The sequence below is a fragment of the Sceloporus occidentalis genome, unplaced genomic scaffold (assembly GCF_023333645.1).
Source record: "Sceloporus occidentalis isolate IW3139 unplaced genomic scaffold, rSceOcc1.0.p SCAF_208, whole genome shotgun sequence".
Taxonomy (NCBI): domain Eukaryota; kingdom Metazoa; phylum Chordata; class Lepidosauria; order Squamata; family Phrynosomatidae; genus Sceloporus; species Sceloporus occidentalis.
Genome location: NW_028317188.1, coordinates 1,132,716 through 1,152,006, shown reverse-complemented (window position 1 = coordinate 1,152,006; position 19,291 = coordinate 1,132,716). Strand labels below are relative to the sequence as shown.

Genomic DNA, 19,291 nt, shown 5'->3' with positions numbered 1-19,291 from the left:
TATTGGGCTTGCATATTTGCCTTCAGCCGAAACACCACCCGCCACGTCATATACTTACCACCAGTCGGCTCCAGTGCTGGCTTAGGAAGCTTTTCAGGGGGTATCTAACTCACTGGGAATGCTTTCCTACCACCGATTGGCTGCTTAACGCAGTAACGTCAAACCACGGATGTGGTGTTCTGCTGCAACTCTGTTGCTGCAACTTCTCCTAAAGGTAAGAACAATATTTTTATATTTTAAGTAACTTAATGTGCATTCTTGGTTGGTGAGACTGCCAGAGACATTAGACCATCCAGTTAAATAGTCTGAACGCCACCATTTGAGTCTGAGGTCTCTCCACCGCACCTGAGGGTAGAAAAAGCCTCTTCCCTCATATTATTATTATTATTTTTATTATAATATATTACCTTTCCAACAGATTTGGTTTTTTTTATATTGAATTTAATCTATAAAAGAATGTAGAAAACCCCTAAAGGTTCCGTCGCACCGGCAGGATTTTACTGCTGAAACCTATTAAGGCCAATCATTCATTTCATGTAAGCTGGTGGTTTTGAGCCGGCGATAATTCTCCATCTCGAATAACGTGAGCAAGATATATTGCATAACCTGGGAGTGAAACGCCGGAGTTTGGTAGCTCAGTACATGCTGATACCATCTGGAATACTTTCTTGTACTTATGCATGAAGGATAAATTATAAAAACTCCCTCAGGTTTTTTTTTTCTTGCTTGGCTATAGTCTACAATTTTTTTTTTTTTAAGTTACAGCCGAATGCTTGCCCGTCGTAGCCAGGAGTCATGCTGGAGCAGCACGGAACCAGCGTGTGCGATTATAACGTTCAGATGCCTCTCTGCCGATAGAAATGACTCCCCTTCCAAAACATTGGGTCATGAATTCAGAATCGCAGGCTGTTGCTCTCATGCGACCCTCCAGAACAGTTTAATTTTCTTTTGTACAGAAAGCAGATGAGGATATTTAGAAGCCTGGGATGCCAATCACATTCCAATTTCTATCGATTATACGATTTATTGTTTTTCTAAATGAGTGTAGAATGTGTATGTTGCATATATACAGAGATGTGTGGAGACATGTTGGCGGAGACAGGAAGTAGGAATTAGAGAAGGGCAAGAGAGTAAAAACTAGAAGGAAGGGCGTAGGATTCATGAAGGGTAACAGCAATAAACTGTTTTCATTACAAGGTTCATCTGTCTACCCCATCACTGTTTGAACACATCTACAATGAGTTTGACTTACTTGGTGTGATATTGTTATTTCTACTTAATTTAGATTTATAATGAGTAATTACTTTTTATTTATAAAATACTTTTATTTTGTGTACGTCATGCGTGCCGCCATTTTGGAATACTTAAGGGCATCAGTTGCCCCCCCCCCCCTCCCATGACAGCACAGCAGTTCCACCTCGCTTTATGTCTCAGGGTAGTTGAGACTTAATAATGAGGTTTAATAGACCAGACCAATTAAAGCATTTATCTTCCTGTGGGAGAAAGATGACTGCTATATGCAGTGGGACACGTTGCTAGGGGTAACACAGTGAGAAGGAAGGGGCACCAGAGATTTTAGATATTTCAGTAGAGCACCGGAGAACCGGCAGCCGTCCCCATCATTAGTAAAAATTTGCGGATGACACGAAAGTGTGTGATACCTGGCCAAATGTGCCACTGAGTTTCAATGAGTAACAGTTTCAACTAAAACTACATATTTTTAAGGAAATTGCAGGGTTGAGGCAGGGCAGACAAAAGAGATATCAGATAAACAGAATATGTATTAAGAATAATTGTGTATGTGTTGTGTGTGTATTTGTATATAGATACATTTCAGGTTTATAAATGCAAATCTTTTTTGGTAATGGAAACCAACGTTTAAAAGTCTTTTACTATTCCAAGTAATTGCGAAAAAACCTTTCAGACGTTCATGATGAATAATGATTGTGACTCCCAAGTTAATCATGGAGAAAATGTGTTTCCATGTTAAGGTATTAGCCAAATTGCTACCAGGTGAAAGCCTCAAAAGGGTATTTTGCGAGCGTAGTAGACATTCGTACCTCTACGCTGACAATTTTGAGCTTGAATTTTTGATCCATGCATTTGCAAGCTACATGGCCAGTAGAATGTAAAGATAAAGCGTTCCGTGATTGCGCCTCTGTGCTTTTTTTTGGATGGCATCTTTGGTTTAATTACACATCTGATGATGACCCTCTCACATATAAGATTTTTTTCCCCCAACCATCCTTATGAAGGAATAAAACATAAAGCGACATAAATCTAATCTGAAAGCCACAATAATAATTGGTAGTCTATGAAACGTTGAATAATCCATTTAAAACAATTGAGATTGTGCAAATTATTTTGCTGAGATCATTCTCCCAGCGCTACACTTAAGATCATAAAATTCAAGATTTCTACACTATTTAGTGCCTCTCCGGAAGGCTGTTGGAAGCAGCCAAAACCTTTTTAAAAGTTCAATTTGTGGTGGCATTTTATTGGAGGATTTGCCAGACGGTTAATCGAATTGCAACGTGACCTTTTTAAATGCAGCAATTAACCATAACGACTTGGTTATTGGAGCCGGGGTGCCCTGATTTTAAATCCCATGATTACTTTTTTTTTTTTTTTAGTTTCTTTTTGTAAATCAAAATCATAATTTTTATTTTTTTAATGAAACGTCAAATTTTATCTTGCAGATTAACTTAAGTTCCCCAGTGTCTTGGTATGACTCATAGTTATTTCTAATGATCTGTACAACAATTTGTAGCTTTTTCATTATAGAATTACACTGTTAGGTCACAGCTTACCCCATTTGGAGAAAACAGTCTTTAAAATGTGCATTATATACTCTTTAACCCTTTTAAAGCCTACTCTAAACAATATAGTTTTCCAGTCAAATGCGCTAATAAGAATGCATTTTTTTTTATTTATTAATATTATTTATATGCATTATAGGGTGTGCTTACATTTTTTGGATTTTTTTTTAATATCCCAAAGGCCGATTTAAATGTAAAATATTTTGTTGCCATAGCAGCAGAAAAATCTTCTCCAAAGGCCTGTGTAGTTTTTAATGCGCTTGACATTACTAATAAAAAGACAGATCTGATAATTGTCTTTGCTTAACACGCTTCCATTTATGTACGAGAGCGAGGAGTATGTGTGGGGCTTTATTCGAACACTTCAAATAGCGGCATGGAGATTCTGCAGCTGAAGTCTGTAGGTTAACGTTTTGCGATTTCGTTTTTATTTATTTTTTGTAAATTGCTGTTTATATTAGCAAAAAAATGCAAATATTGGTTTAAGCAAAGTGATTTTCAGATTCCACGCATTTTATCACACAGTCTGGTGTTACCTTATTTATTTAATTTAGTACAATAGGCATTGCAGCAACAACACGTTTTCCACCGTGGGACTTCATCTGTTTGGAATCCAATACATTTTTCCCAAGAAACTTTGTTTTCTTTTCATTTTCCTACTCAAACAGGAATAAAATGTATCCTTGTATTCTCTGGATGATACACAAGTTGTCAGGAACCAGAACTTTGGTGCATAACATCTTTTGATTGTTTGCTATATTCCTTAAGACCTACCGCAGAGCAGGAAAACCATCAAAAGTACAGATTTTTTTTTTCATCTTTCCGTTATTTCTAGCAGTTGGTTTTTAAACTTAAAGGATATTTAAGGTGTCGATATAGTAATTGTTCTGTCTTCTTACACGTTCACACAGTGTGCAGTCTGACATTCAGTATAAACCATTCCTGTCTTCCAAATAAGAGGACTGTTCTTTGTGGTTTAACTTGTTTATTGGTGAACAGGTTGTTGAGTATATATGGCAAAACAGGATTGTAGTGCATTAGCATGAGCACGTACATGTGATGTGATGTGGTAAAACTATAAGGATACAAATAACATGTATAAGTACAAGGCACATGAAATGCATGTATAATGACATTACATAACAGTTAAGTACATGGCAAAATGGCTGCCTATACATAGAATGACATGACTAGCTAACAGTCTAACAGTTAACTTTCCTGAGTAATAATACAAATAACTGAACAGTTCTGAATACTATAATGTCCCTGAAACAGAAGTAAATGTCTCACCAGATATGCTATTACACAGATGGTGGAGTTTTGGAAGGAGACATACAGAGACAGCTCTGATGATGAGTCTTGGTGACTGAAGACTGTAAAATGGAGGCTCCTCCCTCCCAGAATGCCTTGCAATCACCCACAATGCATTATTCTTTAATTAGAAAACAAGGTGTAATACAACTTAACACCGCTAGATGGAGCTATAATTTACTAAAGAAGTCTAAGGTGGCAAAAAGGTGAACTGTAAAGATTCTCAAACCCTGCTGGGCAGAACACTCCCCGTCTGGCGTCATCTGACGCCACTACTAGGTATCTCAGGTGAAAACAATAAAACAAGTTCCGCTACTGGCCTGAGGAATAGCTTGCACTCGCCAAGCCTACATACTTTGACCTCAGCCTTGCGTACGTTCCTATCCTTGCTTGGGAATGTGTTGGTGATGAGTCCCAGTGGCCACTCATTCCGGTGCGACTGGCTGTCTTTCATGAGCACCACATCCCCAGGTCTGATGTTCGGCTTGTTAGTTTGCCACTTCCTTCTCGACTGTAGGGTAGAGATATACTGCTTCCTCCACCTGTCCCAGAAGGCATTAGAAAGACTCTGCACCTGCCTCCATTGTCGTCTGTAGAGGTCTTTATCCTTGAATTCTCCAAGAGGAGCACTCGGACTGCTGGTCTTCTGCGTGAGTAACATGGCAGGAGTGAGAATGGTCAAATCTTCAGGGTCGCTGGAAAGAGTAGTCAACGGTCTTGCATTCATGATAGCTGAAACTTCTGTCAAGAAGGTGGTCAAACTTTCATGTGTGAGTCTTGTACTCCCCACTTGCAAGAAGATAGAATCCAAGATTTTTCTTGCTATCCCTATCATCCTTTCCCAGATGCCGCCCATGTGAGAAGAATGAGGTGGATTAAAGGTCCAGGTGCATCCTTGCTCATTCAAGTATCTTTCCACATTGGTAGTGTCCAAGTTGGAAGGAATTTGAAGTTCTCTCACTGCCCCGACGAAATTCGTGCCTCTGTCTGAACGAATATGCTTCACGGGCCCTCTGATGGCAATAAAGCGTCGAAGTGCGTTTATGAAACTTGAAGTGTCCAAGGATTCAATCACTTCTATATGGACAGCTCTGCTGGACATACAAGTAAACATGACCGCCCAGCGTTTTGCGCTGGCGTGAATACCTCTAGTGTGCCGTGTAGCTACTGACCAAGGACCAAATACATCCAGACCAACGTTGGTGAAAGGAGGATCTGTACTGAGCCTCTCAGTTGGAAGATTGGCCATCTTTGGGTTCTGGAACGTGCCACGAAGTTTGCGACAGGTAACGCAGTTGAAGATGAGCTTGCTCACACACCTCTTAGCTCCAATTATCCATAGTCCGGCAGCTCGTAGATTCCCTTCGGTAAACAATCGGCCTTGATGTTTCACTAGAACGTGGTGGTGCCGCACGAGCAGAGTTGTGACATGATGATGTCCAGGAATTATTACAGGATGTTTCTCCACAAATCCCACTTTGGCTTCTTGAATACGGCCTCCTATTCTTAGCAACCCGTCTTGGTCAATGAAGGGATCAAGCTTCTTCAAAGCGCTATCCTTGATGACTGTTTGGCCTTTGTCGAGGCAGTCTATTTCTTTAGCATAACATTCACGTTGTATAGTGCAAATTATTATGTTCTTGGATTTTTCCAAATTAGGAGCGGTAAAGGCATGTTTGCAGTGGTGCCAACCTTTGCAGGGCTTCTGGCTCTCAGGTAATGTCGACTTGTAAGACTGAGCGATATGAACTAGACAGGCTATAGCACGAACAAGCGACATCCAGGTGGAGAACCTGACGAAACGATGAGATTTGAGTTGGTGATCCGAAGTCACCGTACATAGAACAGATACTTCAGGTCGGATTTCTTCATCAGCATCTGAGTCTACCAATCCAAACGAGTCAGGTTCAATGTTGCAAGATGTTGAACGGTACAGGAATGCAGGACCCATAAACCATGTTGTGTCTTTAAGGTGACTTGCTGCGACAGATCTAGTCGCATGGTCCGCAGGATTATGGTGTGTGGACACATAGTGCCACTGTTTAGGACAAGTGGATCTCCTGATCCTTAGCACCCGATTGCTGACATAGACATAAAAGCGTCTCGTTTCGTTGCAAATATATCCTAGGACTACCTTACTGTCCGTGTAAAATTCGACTTCCCCGATTTCCAGGTTCATTCCTGTTGTTATAAGTTCGGCCAACTCCACTGCAAGCACAGCAGCACAGAGTTCCAGTCTGGGTATCGTGTGCTCGCGGAGTGGCGCCAGTTTAGTCCGGCTCATAACAAAACCCACATGGCACTGTTCTTTGACATCTATGGTCTTCAAGTATGCTACGGCTGCAATCGCCTTGACTGAAGCGTCGCAGAAGATATAAAGTCTTTGCATCTTGACTTCAGTTGATGGCACAGAAGCATACGGTCGTGCCACGCGAAGGCTGGACAAAGCTTCTAGAGACTTCCTCCATCCTGTCCACAGGTCTTTTTTCTCCATGGGAAGCGGATCATCCCAATCAGCCGTCTCTGTGGTGAAGTCTCTTAACAACATTTTACCTTGAATGGTAACAGGCGTTACGAATCCCAGAGGATCATATAAGCTGTTTATGGTAGACAGGACTCCTCTGCGTGTGAAGGCTTTTTCTTCCTTGCTGATTTGGAAGGTGAACGTGTCTGCCTTTAAATCCCAGAGCAAACCGAGGCTTCGCTGCATCGGAAGGGAGTCTGTGCTAAGATCCAAGTCTTTTAGATCACTTGAGTGGTCTTGGGGTGAGAAGGCCTCCATTAACTCTAGACTGTTGGAGGCGATTTTGTGCAACCTCAAATTAGATAGAGCGAGCATTTCTTGAGCTCTTTTCAGGAGACTGATTGCGGTCTCGTTCGTGGGTGTAGATTTCAAGCAGTCGTCGACATAGAAATCTTTTTCCACAAAGGACCTGACATCCGTCCCATACTTTGCTTCACCCTCTCGAGCTGAATGTCTGAGACCGTAGATAGCAACTGCAGGGGAAGGACTGTTTCCGAAAATGTGCACTCTCATTCGATATTCTACAATGTCCTCATTGGGGTCGTTGTTGCGGTGCCAGAAGAACCTCAAGCAGTTTCTGTGTTCTTCCTTGACAAGGAAGCAGTGGAACATCTGTTGTATGTCGGCCATAAATGCTACGGAATCTCTGCGGAAGCGTAAAAGTACCTCCTGAAGTCTGTTATTGAGGTCTGGACCAGACAGTAAGACGTCGTTTAGCGAGACGCCTTCGCATTTGGCACTTGAGTCGAATACTACTCTTATCTGTCCTGGTTTCTTAGGATGATACACGCCGAATATGGGTAAGTACCAACACTCTTCTGAGTCTTGGAGCGTGGGTGCAATCTCTGCGTGGTTGTTCTGGAATATTCTTTCCATGAAGGTAAAGAAATGTTCTTTCATCTCTGGTGTCCTCTGAAGTTTGCGTTTGAGGGAGATAAATCGACTGTAGACAAGTTCTTTGTTGTTAGGTAAGCGTCGTCTCTCAGGTTTAAACGGTAAAGGTGCGACCCAGCTTTTCGACTTGTCTTTTACTATTCCTCGATCCATGATATCCAAGAACAGCCTGTCTTCTATGGACATTGCGACCCTGTTGTCTTCTCTTGTCCTGTGGAAGACTGTGCACCCTAAGTGATCTTGCTCACCATCGCAGGCGTGGTCTTCACAGGAGGGATCCACGAAAGGACAAGGCACGGGAGCGCTGTGTGGCAAATCTTTTATCAGGAACCTACTCTGACATGGCTGGAATAGAGAAGGACGTCCATTTTCAAGTGTGTTGGTGAGCATACTGTTGACTGAGGTCGGCTTGTGCGCTCCTCCTAGACAGACGTCTCCTATGATGACCCAACCTAGGTCAAGTCTCTGGGCATATGGAGCATTTTGGGGGCCGTTAATCTGTCCTCTAGCCTTGTGAACTCGTAATATGTCTCTTCCAAGGAGTAAGACTATTGGGGCTTCTGGGTCCAGTTCCGGTATCAAGTGAGCTATACGCCTCAGGTGGGGGTGGTATGCTGCCACCTCTGGTGTAGGTATCTCAGACCGGTTGTCAGGAATGTGATTGCACTCCAGTATGGTTGGCAGGGACAAGCAGGTATGACCATCTATGGACTCTACCCTGTACCCAGTTGCTTTCCTCCCCGCCGTCTCAACGGTACCTGCACATGTCTTTAAGGAGTAGGGAGAACCGGGCCCAACGATGTTGAAGGTGTCGAAGAAGGTGGATTTAGCTAAAGACCTATTGCTTTGATCATCTAAGATTGCATATACCTTGATCGCCGTATCTCGGTGACCGACCGGATAAACTCTGACAAGGCAGATTTTTGAGCAGGACTTCCCTCCTGCAAGTCCTTTACAGATCTCTGTACACTGAGAAGTGACTGCTGGGGTGTCTATGTCAGTGTCTATCTGCTTTCTGTCATGCCCCTCTCCTTGGGATGATGTTTGAGAGGGTGGTCCAGGGTGTAAAGCCGTGTTGTGTTCTGTGCTACCGCATTCTGTGCATGTCACACTGACCTTACAGTTCCTGGCGTAGTGCGATGTTGTACTGCAGCATCTGAAGCAGATGTTGTTTTCTTTGAGGAATTCTTTGCGGTCCTCTAAGGACTTCTCTCTGAAGGCTCTGCATTTTAGTAGAGAATGTGGTTTCTTGTGCAGGGGGCATTGTCTGGTAAGATCTTCGAGTTTGTTCCCTTGAGAAGATTTAAATGACCTGTAAGGAGAACCTGTGGAGGCAACATTAGTTTTGTGGACTGCCACTGGTGTTTTATGAGGTTTGACACCAGGGGTAGTGGGACATGACAATGTAAAGTCAAAACTGGGATCATTTCTGATCCTTGCTTGTTGAGCAACAAAGTCTACAAACACCCTGAAGGGGGGAAATGGTACATTATGAACCTGTTTATAATGAGAACCATGCGTGATCCATTTCTCCTGTAGGTTATAAGGGAGTTTTAGAACAATCGGATTAACACCTCGGGCGGTGTCCAGAAATGCTAGCCCTGGCAGATCTCCTTCTGCTTGAGCAACCTGTACCTCTATTAGTAAGTCACTGAGTTCCCTGAGCTTTTGGTAACCCTTACCCACTATTCTGGGAAAATTATCGACTCTCTTATATAAAGCATTTTCTATAGCTTCTATTGACCCATAACACTCATCAAGTCTTTCCCACACCATCTTTAGGCCTTTGCTTGGATAGTTTATGTTAATGTCTCTGATTCTTCTGGCGTGTTCAGCAGACTCATTTCCAAGCCATTTTACCAAGAGATCTAACTCCTCACTACAGGAAAGATCTAAGTCCCTTATGGCGTTCTGGAAGGAGGCTCGCCATGCCCTGTAGTTCTCGGGGCGATCTGTGAACTTTACAAGTCCCTTGGTAACCAGCTCCCGTTTAGCAAAGAACTTAGCGAAGTCCATGGCAGCCCGGTTAGCGTCAATACTACCCGGTGTGCTGTTGTTATGCTGAGTGTGTGGTGTATCACCATACCTTTTAGAGATTTCTGGCTTAGGGAAGTCTGTATAATACCGTTCTGACGCGAAGGGTGTCCCTTGAAGTCGAAGCGAAGGATGTAGCTTTTGTTCTTTAGGGTGGTAGTTGTGGTCAGCATCGCTTTGTCGCATATCGTCCTGCTCGAGGTACTGTGGTTCAAGGTAGGATCTTTGGCACTCTGTAAAAGCTGGTTGATGTACTGGATCATAGTTGTCATCTGTCTTGGGATGCTGATGGACATATTCTGAGACGCGCTGTGCTGGATCTTGTTGATCTAGGTCTGGCCCGAGTACTTGGCTGTGTTTCTCAGATTCAGCGAACTCCGTGGCTTCTAGGAACTCTGCTTTGGCTATTGCGGCTGCGGCTTCTTTCTCCGCTGCGAGTTTTTCCAGTGACGCCTGCAGACACGCTGTCTGTTTCTTTAGTTGCATCTCTTGTGCAGCAAAGGAAGACCTTACTTTTGCAGCCTCAGCTTCTGCACGGGCGAGAGCAGCCATTTCTTTTATTGATGACTTGCTAGAGCGGCTTGCTCGTGACCTTGTCCCGTATGTTGATGCCTTGCTAGTGGACATGGTGTGCCTGTTTGCTGGCTGCTTAATGTCTCTGTGCAGACTCAGTCTAGGTAGGACTAGGAACGGACTTCAACGTGGTTTGGATCGTGTCACGCTTGCTGGGGGCTGCACTCTCGCTTCTTGTGACTGTATGGCCACCGCTGCAATCTTGTACATAGGACTGCGTTGCTGATGGCGGCTCCGTACAGTCAGATCCACTATCGCTGGTGACTAGCGATCTGTTTTACTGTTCTGTCTTCTTACACGTTCACACAGTGTGCAGTCTGACATTCAGTATAAACCATTCCTGTCTTCCAAATAAGAGGACTGTTCTTTGTGGTTTAACTTGTTTATTGGTGAACAGGTTGTTGAGTATATATGGCAAAACAGGATTGTAGTGCATTAGCATGAGCACGTACATGTGATGTGATGTGGTAAAACTATAAGGATACAAATAACATGTATAAGTACAAGGCACATGAAATGCATGTATAATGACATTACATAACAGTTAAGTACATGGCAAAATGGCTGCCTATACATAGAATGACATGACTAGCTAACAGTCTAACAGTTAACTTTCCTGAGTAATAATACAAATAACTGAACAGTTCTGAATACTATAATGTCCCTGAAACAGAAGTAAATGTCTCACCAGATATGCTATTACACAGATGGTGGAGTTTTGGAAGGAGACATACAGAGACAGCTCTGATGATGAGTCTTGGTGACTGAAGACTGTAAAATGGAGGCTCCTCCCTCCCAGAATGCCTTGCAATCACCCACAATGCATTATTCTTTAATTAGAAAACAAGGTGTAATACAACTTAACACCGCTAGATGGAGCTATAATTTACTAAAGAAGTCTAAGGTGGCAAAAAGGTGAACTGTAAAGATTCTCAAACCCTGCTGGGCAGAACAGTAATATTATTATTAAGATCTTGTAAATGGTATCTGGAGTTAAGCAATCATCGTGCCCTCACATGTTGTATTATTACTATTATTGAAGTAGGTATAATTTACCTGTGAAGACACCGCATAAAGGCATGTATGCAGGTCCGGACTGGCCATCTGGCAAATTGGGCAAATTCCTGGTGGGCTGGGGCTAGATGGTGCAAGTAATTTACCTTAACGAACACTTCTTTAAAGTGCAGGCACCAGGTGGGAACATGTAAGAGCGTAGTGTGCGCATGGATGTCATTTAGTGGCTGCTGGCCTTAAAGTGCCAACACCACTTTTCTTCCCCAGAATGGAAGTATGCATTGATGCAAACTACTACTGCCAATTTAACACACAAATACACCAGAATTCTCATTAGCTGCTTTTAGAACTCTGATGCAACTTATATTTCGAAGAATACAATAAATTATCCTATCAACCCCTATTGTGTTTCCGTTTTCTGCTCTTAAAACATCCTTTGTTTCCATTCTATAACACGTGCATCTATTACTTGATCACCGTGTCAGATCAGAATGTATGGTCCAGGCCAAGAGCAGATGGGAGAAAACAATTCTACTTTTCCCAATCTTATCCAAACTTGCTCGCCTACCGAAAGTTACATAACACACATTTCCTGTCCATTCATTATACCGAGGCGTCCAGGGGGAGAACGTTCTGAGGTTTTGTTTATTCTCGGCCTCTTAGCTGAGAGCAGATATTATGGAGAGGGGGCTCGGGGCAGGAAGTCCGTTCGCACTTCTGAATTTTATTTTATTTTCTGAATATTTTTCTGTGTTTGCCGTCTGTTGCTCATTTTGTTTAGTTACACAATAAATGTTCCCCACGTACCGTTTCTTTTGCACTGAAGCATGTGGCTCATACATGTTGTGTACCACTTTGCGCATTTAGGGATGTGTTTAAAAAAAATGACTGAAGATTTTAATTTCATCTTAGTATTTTTTTTTATTATCCAAAGCCTAGCCTGCCAAGAGGGCCTTAGTCAGCCCTGTATCGTGGGGTCAGTTTCCTAATGTCTGGGTAAATAAAGTTGCAGAAGTAAGACAGGCCCTTTAAAATAAATGTGGTGTTATATAATTAGTGTTGTTTGTCAGAATGGTTACAAAGTGCTTCTGGATCTGGTAAATTGCTGGTAAAATATACATTGCTTTAAGTTACCCATCCCTTGTTTGCAGGGGACATATACCTATAATAACAATAAGGGAAGCAAACCAACATGGCCCTATAACATAAGGATATTGTAGAAAGACTAGACGTTTATTGCCTTTGGTTTTAAAGACACTATGAAGGTCCTCTTCACCTGCCGTCCACCCTTAGAAATGACTTTTGTATTAGAGCAAGGGTGTCCAACCTGCGGCCCTCCCTGGGAGATGTAGTCCTGCAGCAGCTGGAGGGCCGCAGGTTGGACACCCCTGCATTAGAGGTAGGATTGAGTATTATCTCGCTGTCCAACCTCAGGTGGCTCGGCTACATATCATCAAATTTGCAGATTTCCTATTCTACATTAGCACTTAGAACTTTTGATTAACTTTTTTTTTGTCAAATATTTATGCCATGCTGTTGATAGTATTACCAAAAGAACGTCTCTCTGTTAGCTTCAAACTGAAGCAATCACCACTTTAATATTAATATTGATAGAAATGATCATTATTAATGCAATTTCTTTCATACCAACGTCGCCATCACGTTAAAGGATAAAGAAATCTATAGACGCGTTGGAATTGAAGACTAAAGTTAGAACCCGAGGCCCACGATCCCAGGAGATGAAGAATGAGGAACGTATGGCTGCCATGCACAGCATCTGTGGATCTAGTGAATGAGAAAGCAACAGAAGGGATATAAATTCTCAGATGACATGGCCTTTGCTTTTCTCATTAGTATTTGAGCACAGTATCTCAGAAAAGACATATTTAGTATTAAGTGCTTTTTTTTCCTCCATTCTCCTTCAGTGTTCTAATTCCCTGTGCATTTAGAGTAGCCAACATTTTTGATATTTTGTAATAACTGTTTGACTGTAGAAATTCTTGTAATAAATGAGTGTTGTGGAACCTACCCCTTCCCATTTCCTCTCCATACATCCTTATTTTGCCCTCTCTAGAGAACCGCATTGTATTTCAAAGAAGCTATAAAGTTTACATCATTCAAGTGGTAGTAATCTACTTTAACAGAATTATATGATCCGAATATTCCAGTGTCTTAACATAAATACCTCTAGAGTCTCTGGATTTGAACCTTGGCCCTGCTCTGCTGATCTGCTGAGTGATGATTAAATGGCTCAAGCTTGTCTCCTACCGGGTCGCGTGGTAACCTAAGCATTGTAAATCCTCATTAACCAGAATGTTTTGAAATGAAAGCCCGTTTAAAGGTACATTCCAGCCATCATATGCACTTTAATGCATATGATATCTGAAAAGGACCCTTTAAATTTACACGTGCCCCCTGGCAAATGTCTGGGGGATTCTGCGGAATGCGTTTGCTAACCCCACCACCACCAATCTACTTTATGTGAAGGAGACACCTCTGCATCTAATATACTTACTGCCCGTCAGCTCCAGCGCTGGCTCGGCAATCACTGCGGACGGGGTCTAATGGGACATGTGCAGAAAGTGCTCCAATTGACTTCAGTGGAAGTGCTTTCTTGCCACTGATTGGCTACCTAAAGCAGCCAGTCATTGTGAAGAATTGTCAGCCCATGGAGGAGGAGGGGCGATGCAGCTCTGTAGCTGCAGCTTCTACCTAAGGTTATGTTCCCCTGTTTTTAATTAATCCATTTTAATGCATTTTAGAGTACTCACAGAATACGTTAATAGGCATTCTTCGTCTTCAGTAGGCTTGCCAAGGAAATACATAGAAGGTTTTGTAGCAAACTGCCATAATTTTGCAACATGCTCTGTACTCGGTTACACCTTCTGTTTATTCAGCCTGTGTGTGCAATCAAATAGCACAAAACAACTTATATTATTATGCGTTAACAGTTACTGTGACTGCTACAATGTAAACTTTGTTACAAGTTTATTTAATTGTTACCAGTAGTCTTTAAATGTTTGTTACAGGAGAGTACAGGTAACAACGGCATCTCATGTCCCATAACAATCATAAGGAGGTTACAACTTGGCCAGAACAGACGGCAGCTCTTAATGCTATGGGTTGTGTTATATGAAATCCTGTGATAATGACCCATTAGGTCTTTAAACACTATATAGCAGGTACTGCCCGAAGTCATGCCTATCGGTGTTGGTCTAGCTACTAATGTTGATAATTGAAAGTGCTACATTTACAAAAACAGAATAGTTTGAAGTGAGGTGGCTAATTTCTGGAGTGTAAAGAAACAACACAGAGATGAGTTTCCAGATACAGAAGAATGGTGTATGCTCATCACATCTAAAATGTCCTACTAAGATCAAAACATGGAGTCATGGAGGACGCTACAATGCAGATGCCAATTCGCAATACGAATGATATGAAAGATGGATGCATAACTTAACATTCACAATGCCCCCAATTCTTGAATGCTCTGTTACAATGGAATCATCCCATTTTCTAGTATCTTACTTGACTAATCCATTATGAAGGGCCAACACTGGTAGTTTCACCATCAAGAAGGGCTGAGCTGGCCCTGTGTAGTGAATAACTCAATGGGCAAAGAGACATCCCTTGTCCACATTTTAAAATATAAATCGATCTTTTTCAGGTTATTCCTGGGTTGTTGTTTCTTTGCTTTCTAAAATTACCATGCAAAGCATTAGGACAATATGTTTCAATATGTTTAACCAAGTTCTTTAACTTAGAAGATTGCATTTCGGAGAAGCCTTTATGTTTATTTTTACTACCCAATAACTTGCCTTATTTGTTATATTCCCAGACAGGTTGTCGTATCATAAAATACATCATATCCATCATGCGCCTAAGTGCTTCAAATCCATTTTTTCTGGCTTTCGGTTACTTGATACACATACTTTAATATTAATGAATTTTTGAATGAGACAGGTAGCTTTAAAATGCCTTTAACTTATACTGCCCAAGAGATTAGAACAAATAAATCAGAGGCCAAAAAAAAAAGGTATATTTGGTTCTGAGACTAGAAAACCCATAATATGACAGTGTGGTCGCCATTACAAGTGATTTATTGATAATGCTTCAGAGTATATTCTGTTTAATGGGCATAGAACCAGAATTTGACATTCTATCATCCTTCAGAAATAGATGGGATTCATACCTGAATCAGAACAAGACTCCTATGGAAGACAATACCATTTCTTAGTTCTTTATCGTGATGCTTGCAGTCCATGAATGACATTTTTTCCAGCTACATTCATTCGCAATTCTCCCGTATGATTTACATTACAAAAAAAACTCAACCTGAAGCCTTGTCTCTTTTTAAATGTCAAAATAGATCCGAGTCTGATCAGTGGATCCCTACAGATGTTGTGTGCTGACAGCGTAGGAAGGTATTTTGTAGACATGGCATGTCATTAGGTCTGTTTAATCTTAAACTGGTAACGATTAAGTTGTCTGACATTAACATTCAACTTGCTAGGAGAGATGCGATAACAGGGGACGTTGTGATATCATTAGTTATGCCATCTCATCCATCACATCTACGCATATCTGTGGGAGACACTGGGACCTCTACTTCTTCTTTGCACATCAGGGAACTTAATGAAATAAAGGTTTTGAGATCTCTGGATGGAAGTCATTCTCGAGTATGTTGTATTCTAAGGCTTTTCACCTTAGATTTTATATAAAGCGTGGGATGCAAATCAGTGGTGACAGCTGTGAGCTTTAAAGGACATATCCCAGTAAACCTCAAGCAGCTTCGCTTACAATACGTTCAGTTTTTCATCAGTAAGGAGATTCCACTGTGCTATTTTGTCCAAAAAAAAATAAGAGAATTACGATTTTACGAAAATAAATAAAACATTAGACTCGCCCCAAGTCCCCACAAGCGCATAAAATGTGCAAATGACCTTTTTTTCACTATTACCGTCTACATTTACAGCACATGGGTTACTTACAATATGATGATGTTAAATGAGCTTAGAAAATAAAAAAAATATGGAACTTCACCTTTGCTACACCCTGCGTTCACGCTGTAATAGGGCACTTCATCAGGCAACAATGTAACCGCTTTAGCCGATAGACCATTCAGCGTCCAGGTTTGGGAGTCCAACTATACCAGTATGTCTGCCGAGACCTCCACTCATTATATAAGCAATAAATATAGTAGTTAAGGGGTGATGAAGAAAACTTTCCATTCATGCGTGGAGAGGCAGGCAAGAACACAAAATAACCTATTTTTCTCACACAGTAATTTTCTTCCACTCAACCATTTTACATGCTAATGGTGTTTACTGGGAAATCCTTTATATATAACATTTTAAGCATATTAATTTAAGTACACTTGGAAGGCACCGCTGCATTCCACAGCTGTGCGCAATAGAAGTACCAGTCATAGAAATCCCTTGTTAGAATGGACTTGTGTTTTTTAAAACTTTACTTTTTTATCGGAAGCCCTTGGTATCAGGCTTCTACGTTGTCAGAGGAAGGGTAACACCATCATGCCAGATAGAGCCACATTGGATTACCTGCTTGCCAGCGTTTATCTTCTGGAGCCGCAATCCCTGAAAGGGCCAAAATGTCTACAGGAGGTTAGGATCTTTTTGCCCCCCTCTATAAAGAGCACCCAGATGGACTTGGGCTTCCATACATCCTGGTTGTCCCCTTCTTCACAGGGCGAGAACAGACCCCATGATACAAAACAAGCTTATAATCGAAAGGGCACACGTTCCCAGAATAACATATCTGGATTCAGTTAATGCCATCATGTCAGCGAAGAAAATACATTTGGTTACATGAGTTGTTGGCGTGGCAGTCTGAGGACGGTATGACCTCTGAAAGCTCTGCTGTTCTTGTAGCCTGTGGAATATCGTGGTTTTGAGGTCATTTGCTAAAGGTGGTGCTTGTCAAAAACACGTGGACAGTGACAAAAGCCAGGAAAAGGTGACATTTTAGAAATGATACATTCCTTACTACACCGCCTTGTTAACCCGGTTAGTTCATTGAATAATGCGGCCACTAATTAAGGTACAAGAGGGGAGATTGTGTGCGTCAGACAAAGTCAAGAACACCCAACCAGCCTTTACCACTGAAGGAGCCCAAGGCACGGAACTCAGGCTGTTCGTCAGACATGACATATCTCTTAACAAATTAGAGGGTCTGATAACATGACCTGCGTGCTTCGGTGGATTCGGGGGGCTGGATATAGTCTTTTGTGCACAAGAGTCCTATGTATAAAGAAGCATTCTGTAGCAAAGTTCTAAGTGGAAGCCAATGAAGTGTTCCAGCTTCTTGCACTTCGTTTTGCACCAGAATCGCGCATTATAAATATGACCAGATACAGGGAGCGGCATCAACAACCTTTGTGTCATATAATTCAGTAGATTCCTCATACGTACCAACTATTTCCATTAGCCTTCCTGTAAACACTCTCTCCCTAGCCAGATGCCCCTCTGTGGGGCTGCTCATTGGATTGGGGGGGGGGCAATTACTTGTTTTATTGCAGTCTATCTATCTGTCAATCGTGTGTTTGTTCCGCTTGTGTTCCAGGCACATGTACCGGATGCAGCGCCAACTTCTCAGTACTGAAAAAGAGGGTAAGTAATACCTTTATATTCCATGCGTGTTTGTGGTTAAACACAGAAACAGAATTTGATGATAGATAAAAGCAATGTGGATCATCTAGTCCGTCCATTTTAAAGACTGCTTTAAAGACCCAAATCTTAAATTCAGGAGCCATGTACCTATCCTGTGTATGTTTAAATTCCCGTATTGTGTTAACATCTACCACTTCTGCTGGGAGGCAGTTCTAGTTATCTACCACACTCTCTGTAAAGTAAAACACAGAAAAGAAAATCTACTTTACACAAACTGCCCAAAGTTTCAACTATTGCCTCTGTTTTATTATAACAAACATTAAAGAATGCTAAACGTGACTGCGGTTCAAACATTTGACCAATCTTTGTAATCCTCTCTGGCAGAGAAGCTGCAGTAACTGCGGGAATAGCTTCTGTTCGAGGTGCTGCTCTTACAAAGTTCCAAAATCAGTTATGGGGGCCACAGGTAAGTCACAAAACACGGATACGGCTCTCTATATACGTTTACATGTTATATGTTTTAAACCTTCGTGTGATTTTATGTGCTTTTTGGTAAATGCGTTGGGTCTTCTCTCGACAGTGATATGTAGGTAGGTGCTAACCCTTAAAAGGGTTCTCACCTGCTCAGTATACATATATACCACGTACTCAGTCTAGATAGTTTTGAAAGCAACCGTCAGGCAGCGGACGAGGATCATATGATTAATGCTGCGAGTTCCAGGGAAATAAAATCCTGTTTTTCTTTTTCAGCTCCCGAGGCGCAGAGAGAAACCGTGTTTGTGTGCGCTATTTGCAACCAGGCGTTAAGCAAGTAGGAACTGGATAATCCCTGTGGACTCCGAACGCAAATACCTTTCTCAATCCTCAATTAAGATTAGAAGGTCCTGTAGGAAATGACGTCCATGGCGTGAGCGCGCGCTCTAGAGCCCCACGTGTGTGTCTGGAACATTGCACATTTTCTGTTTACCTCTCTAGATGCTCACGGCAGATGCTCTGGAACCGACTGTTTGGTTTGGTAGCTTTGAAGATCGCTCTGTGTTTGCCGTCCCTTACAGTACTGACTTCCTACTCTAAAAATATCACTTCTCAATAGGAGATGTACTGAAAGGGTCCCCTCCATGCCGGGAAGCCCCACGCTACGTTTGTGGGTTTTACGGTGTATGCGTTTTATTAAAAAAAAAAGGAAAATGCCGTCTCGCACGGACAACGTTTTATCTCCAGCAGTCAACTTGTAAGGGTGATAAGATGGCGCTTATCTGCAGCCGGCCTTGGATTCAGGTCTGGATCGGCAGGCGTTGAAGAACTGAACCTCTGCCACCTTATGTCACGGAGTCCATCATCCACGGCTGACGCGTGCGAGATGCATCATCCCTCTTAACAGATCAGCGTCGGCTCGCTAATAGCTTCTCCGTAAACCTGCAGCGTATGCAAGAAGCTCGCAGATGAATAGAGGCTGTATGAGCCGAGGCTGTGACCTGCCATTATTCCAGATG

At 42.1% G+C, this 19,291-nt stretch overlaps 1 protein-coding gene across 1 annotated transcript in view; it reads left to right on the top strand.

The window, feature by feature from the left end:
• LOC149277635 (protrudin-like) overlaps positions 1–18,613 on the top strand; it is a 34,931-nt gene extending 16,318 nt beyond the window's left edge. Inside the window, exons 9-11 of the mRNA XM_089502647.1 lie at positions 17,752–17,798; positions 18,183–18,264; positions 18,549–18,613. Of these exons, the coding sequence (XP_089358773.1) occupies positions 17,752–17,798; positions 18,183–18,264; positions 18,549–18,613 (194 nt within the window). The remainder of the gene's footprint in view (positions 1–17,751; positions 17,799–18,182; positions 18,265–18,548) is intronic.
• The last annotated feature ends 678 nt before the right edge of the window (positions 18,614–19,291 follow it).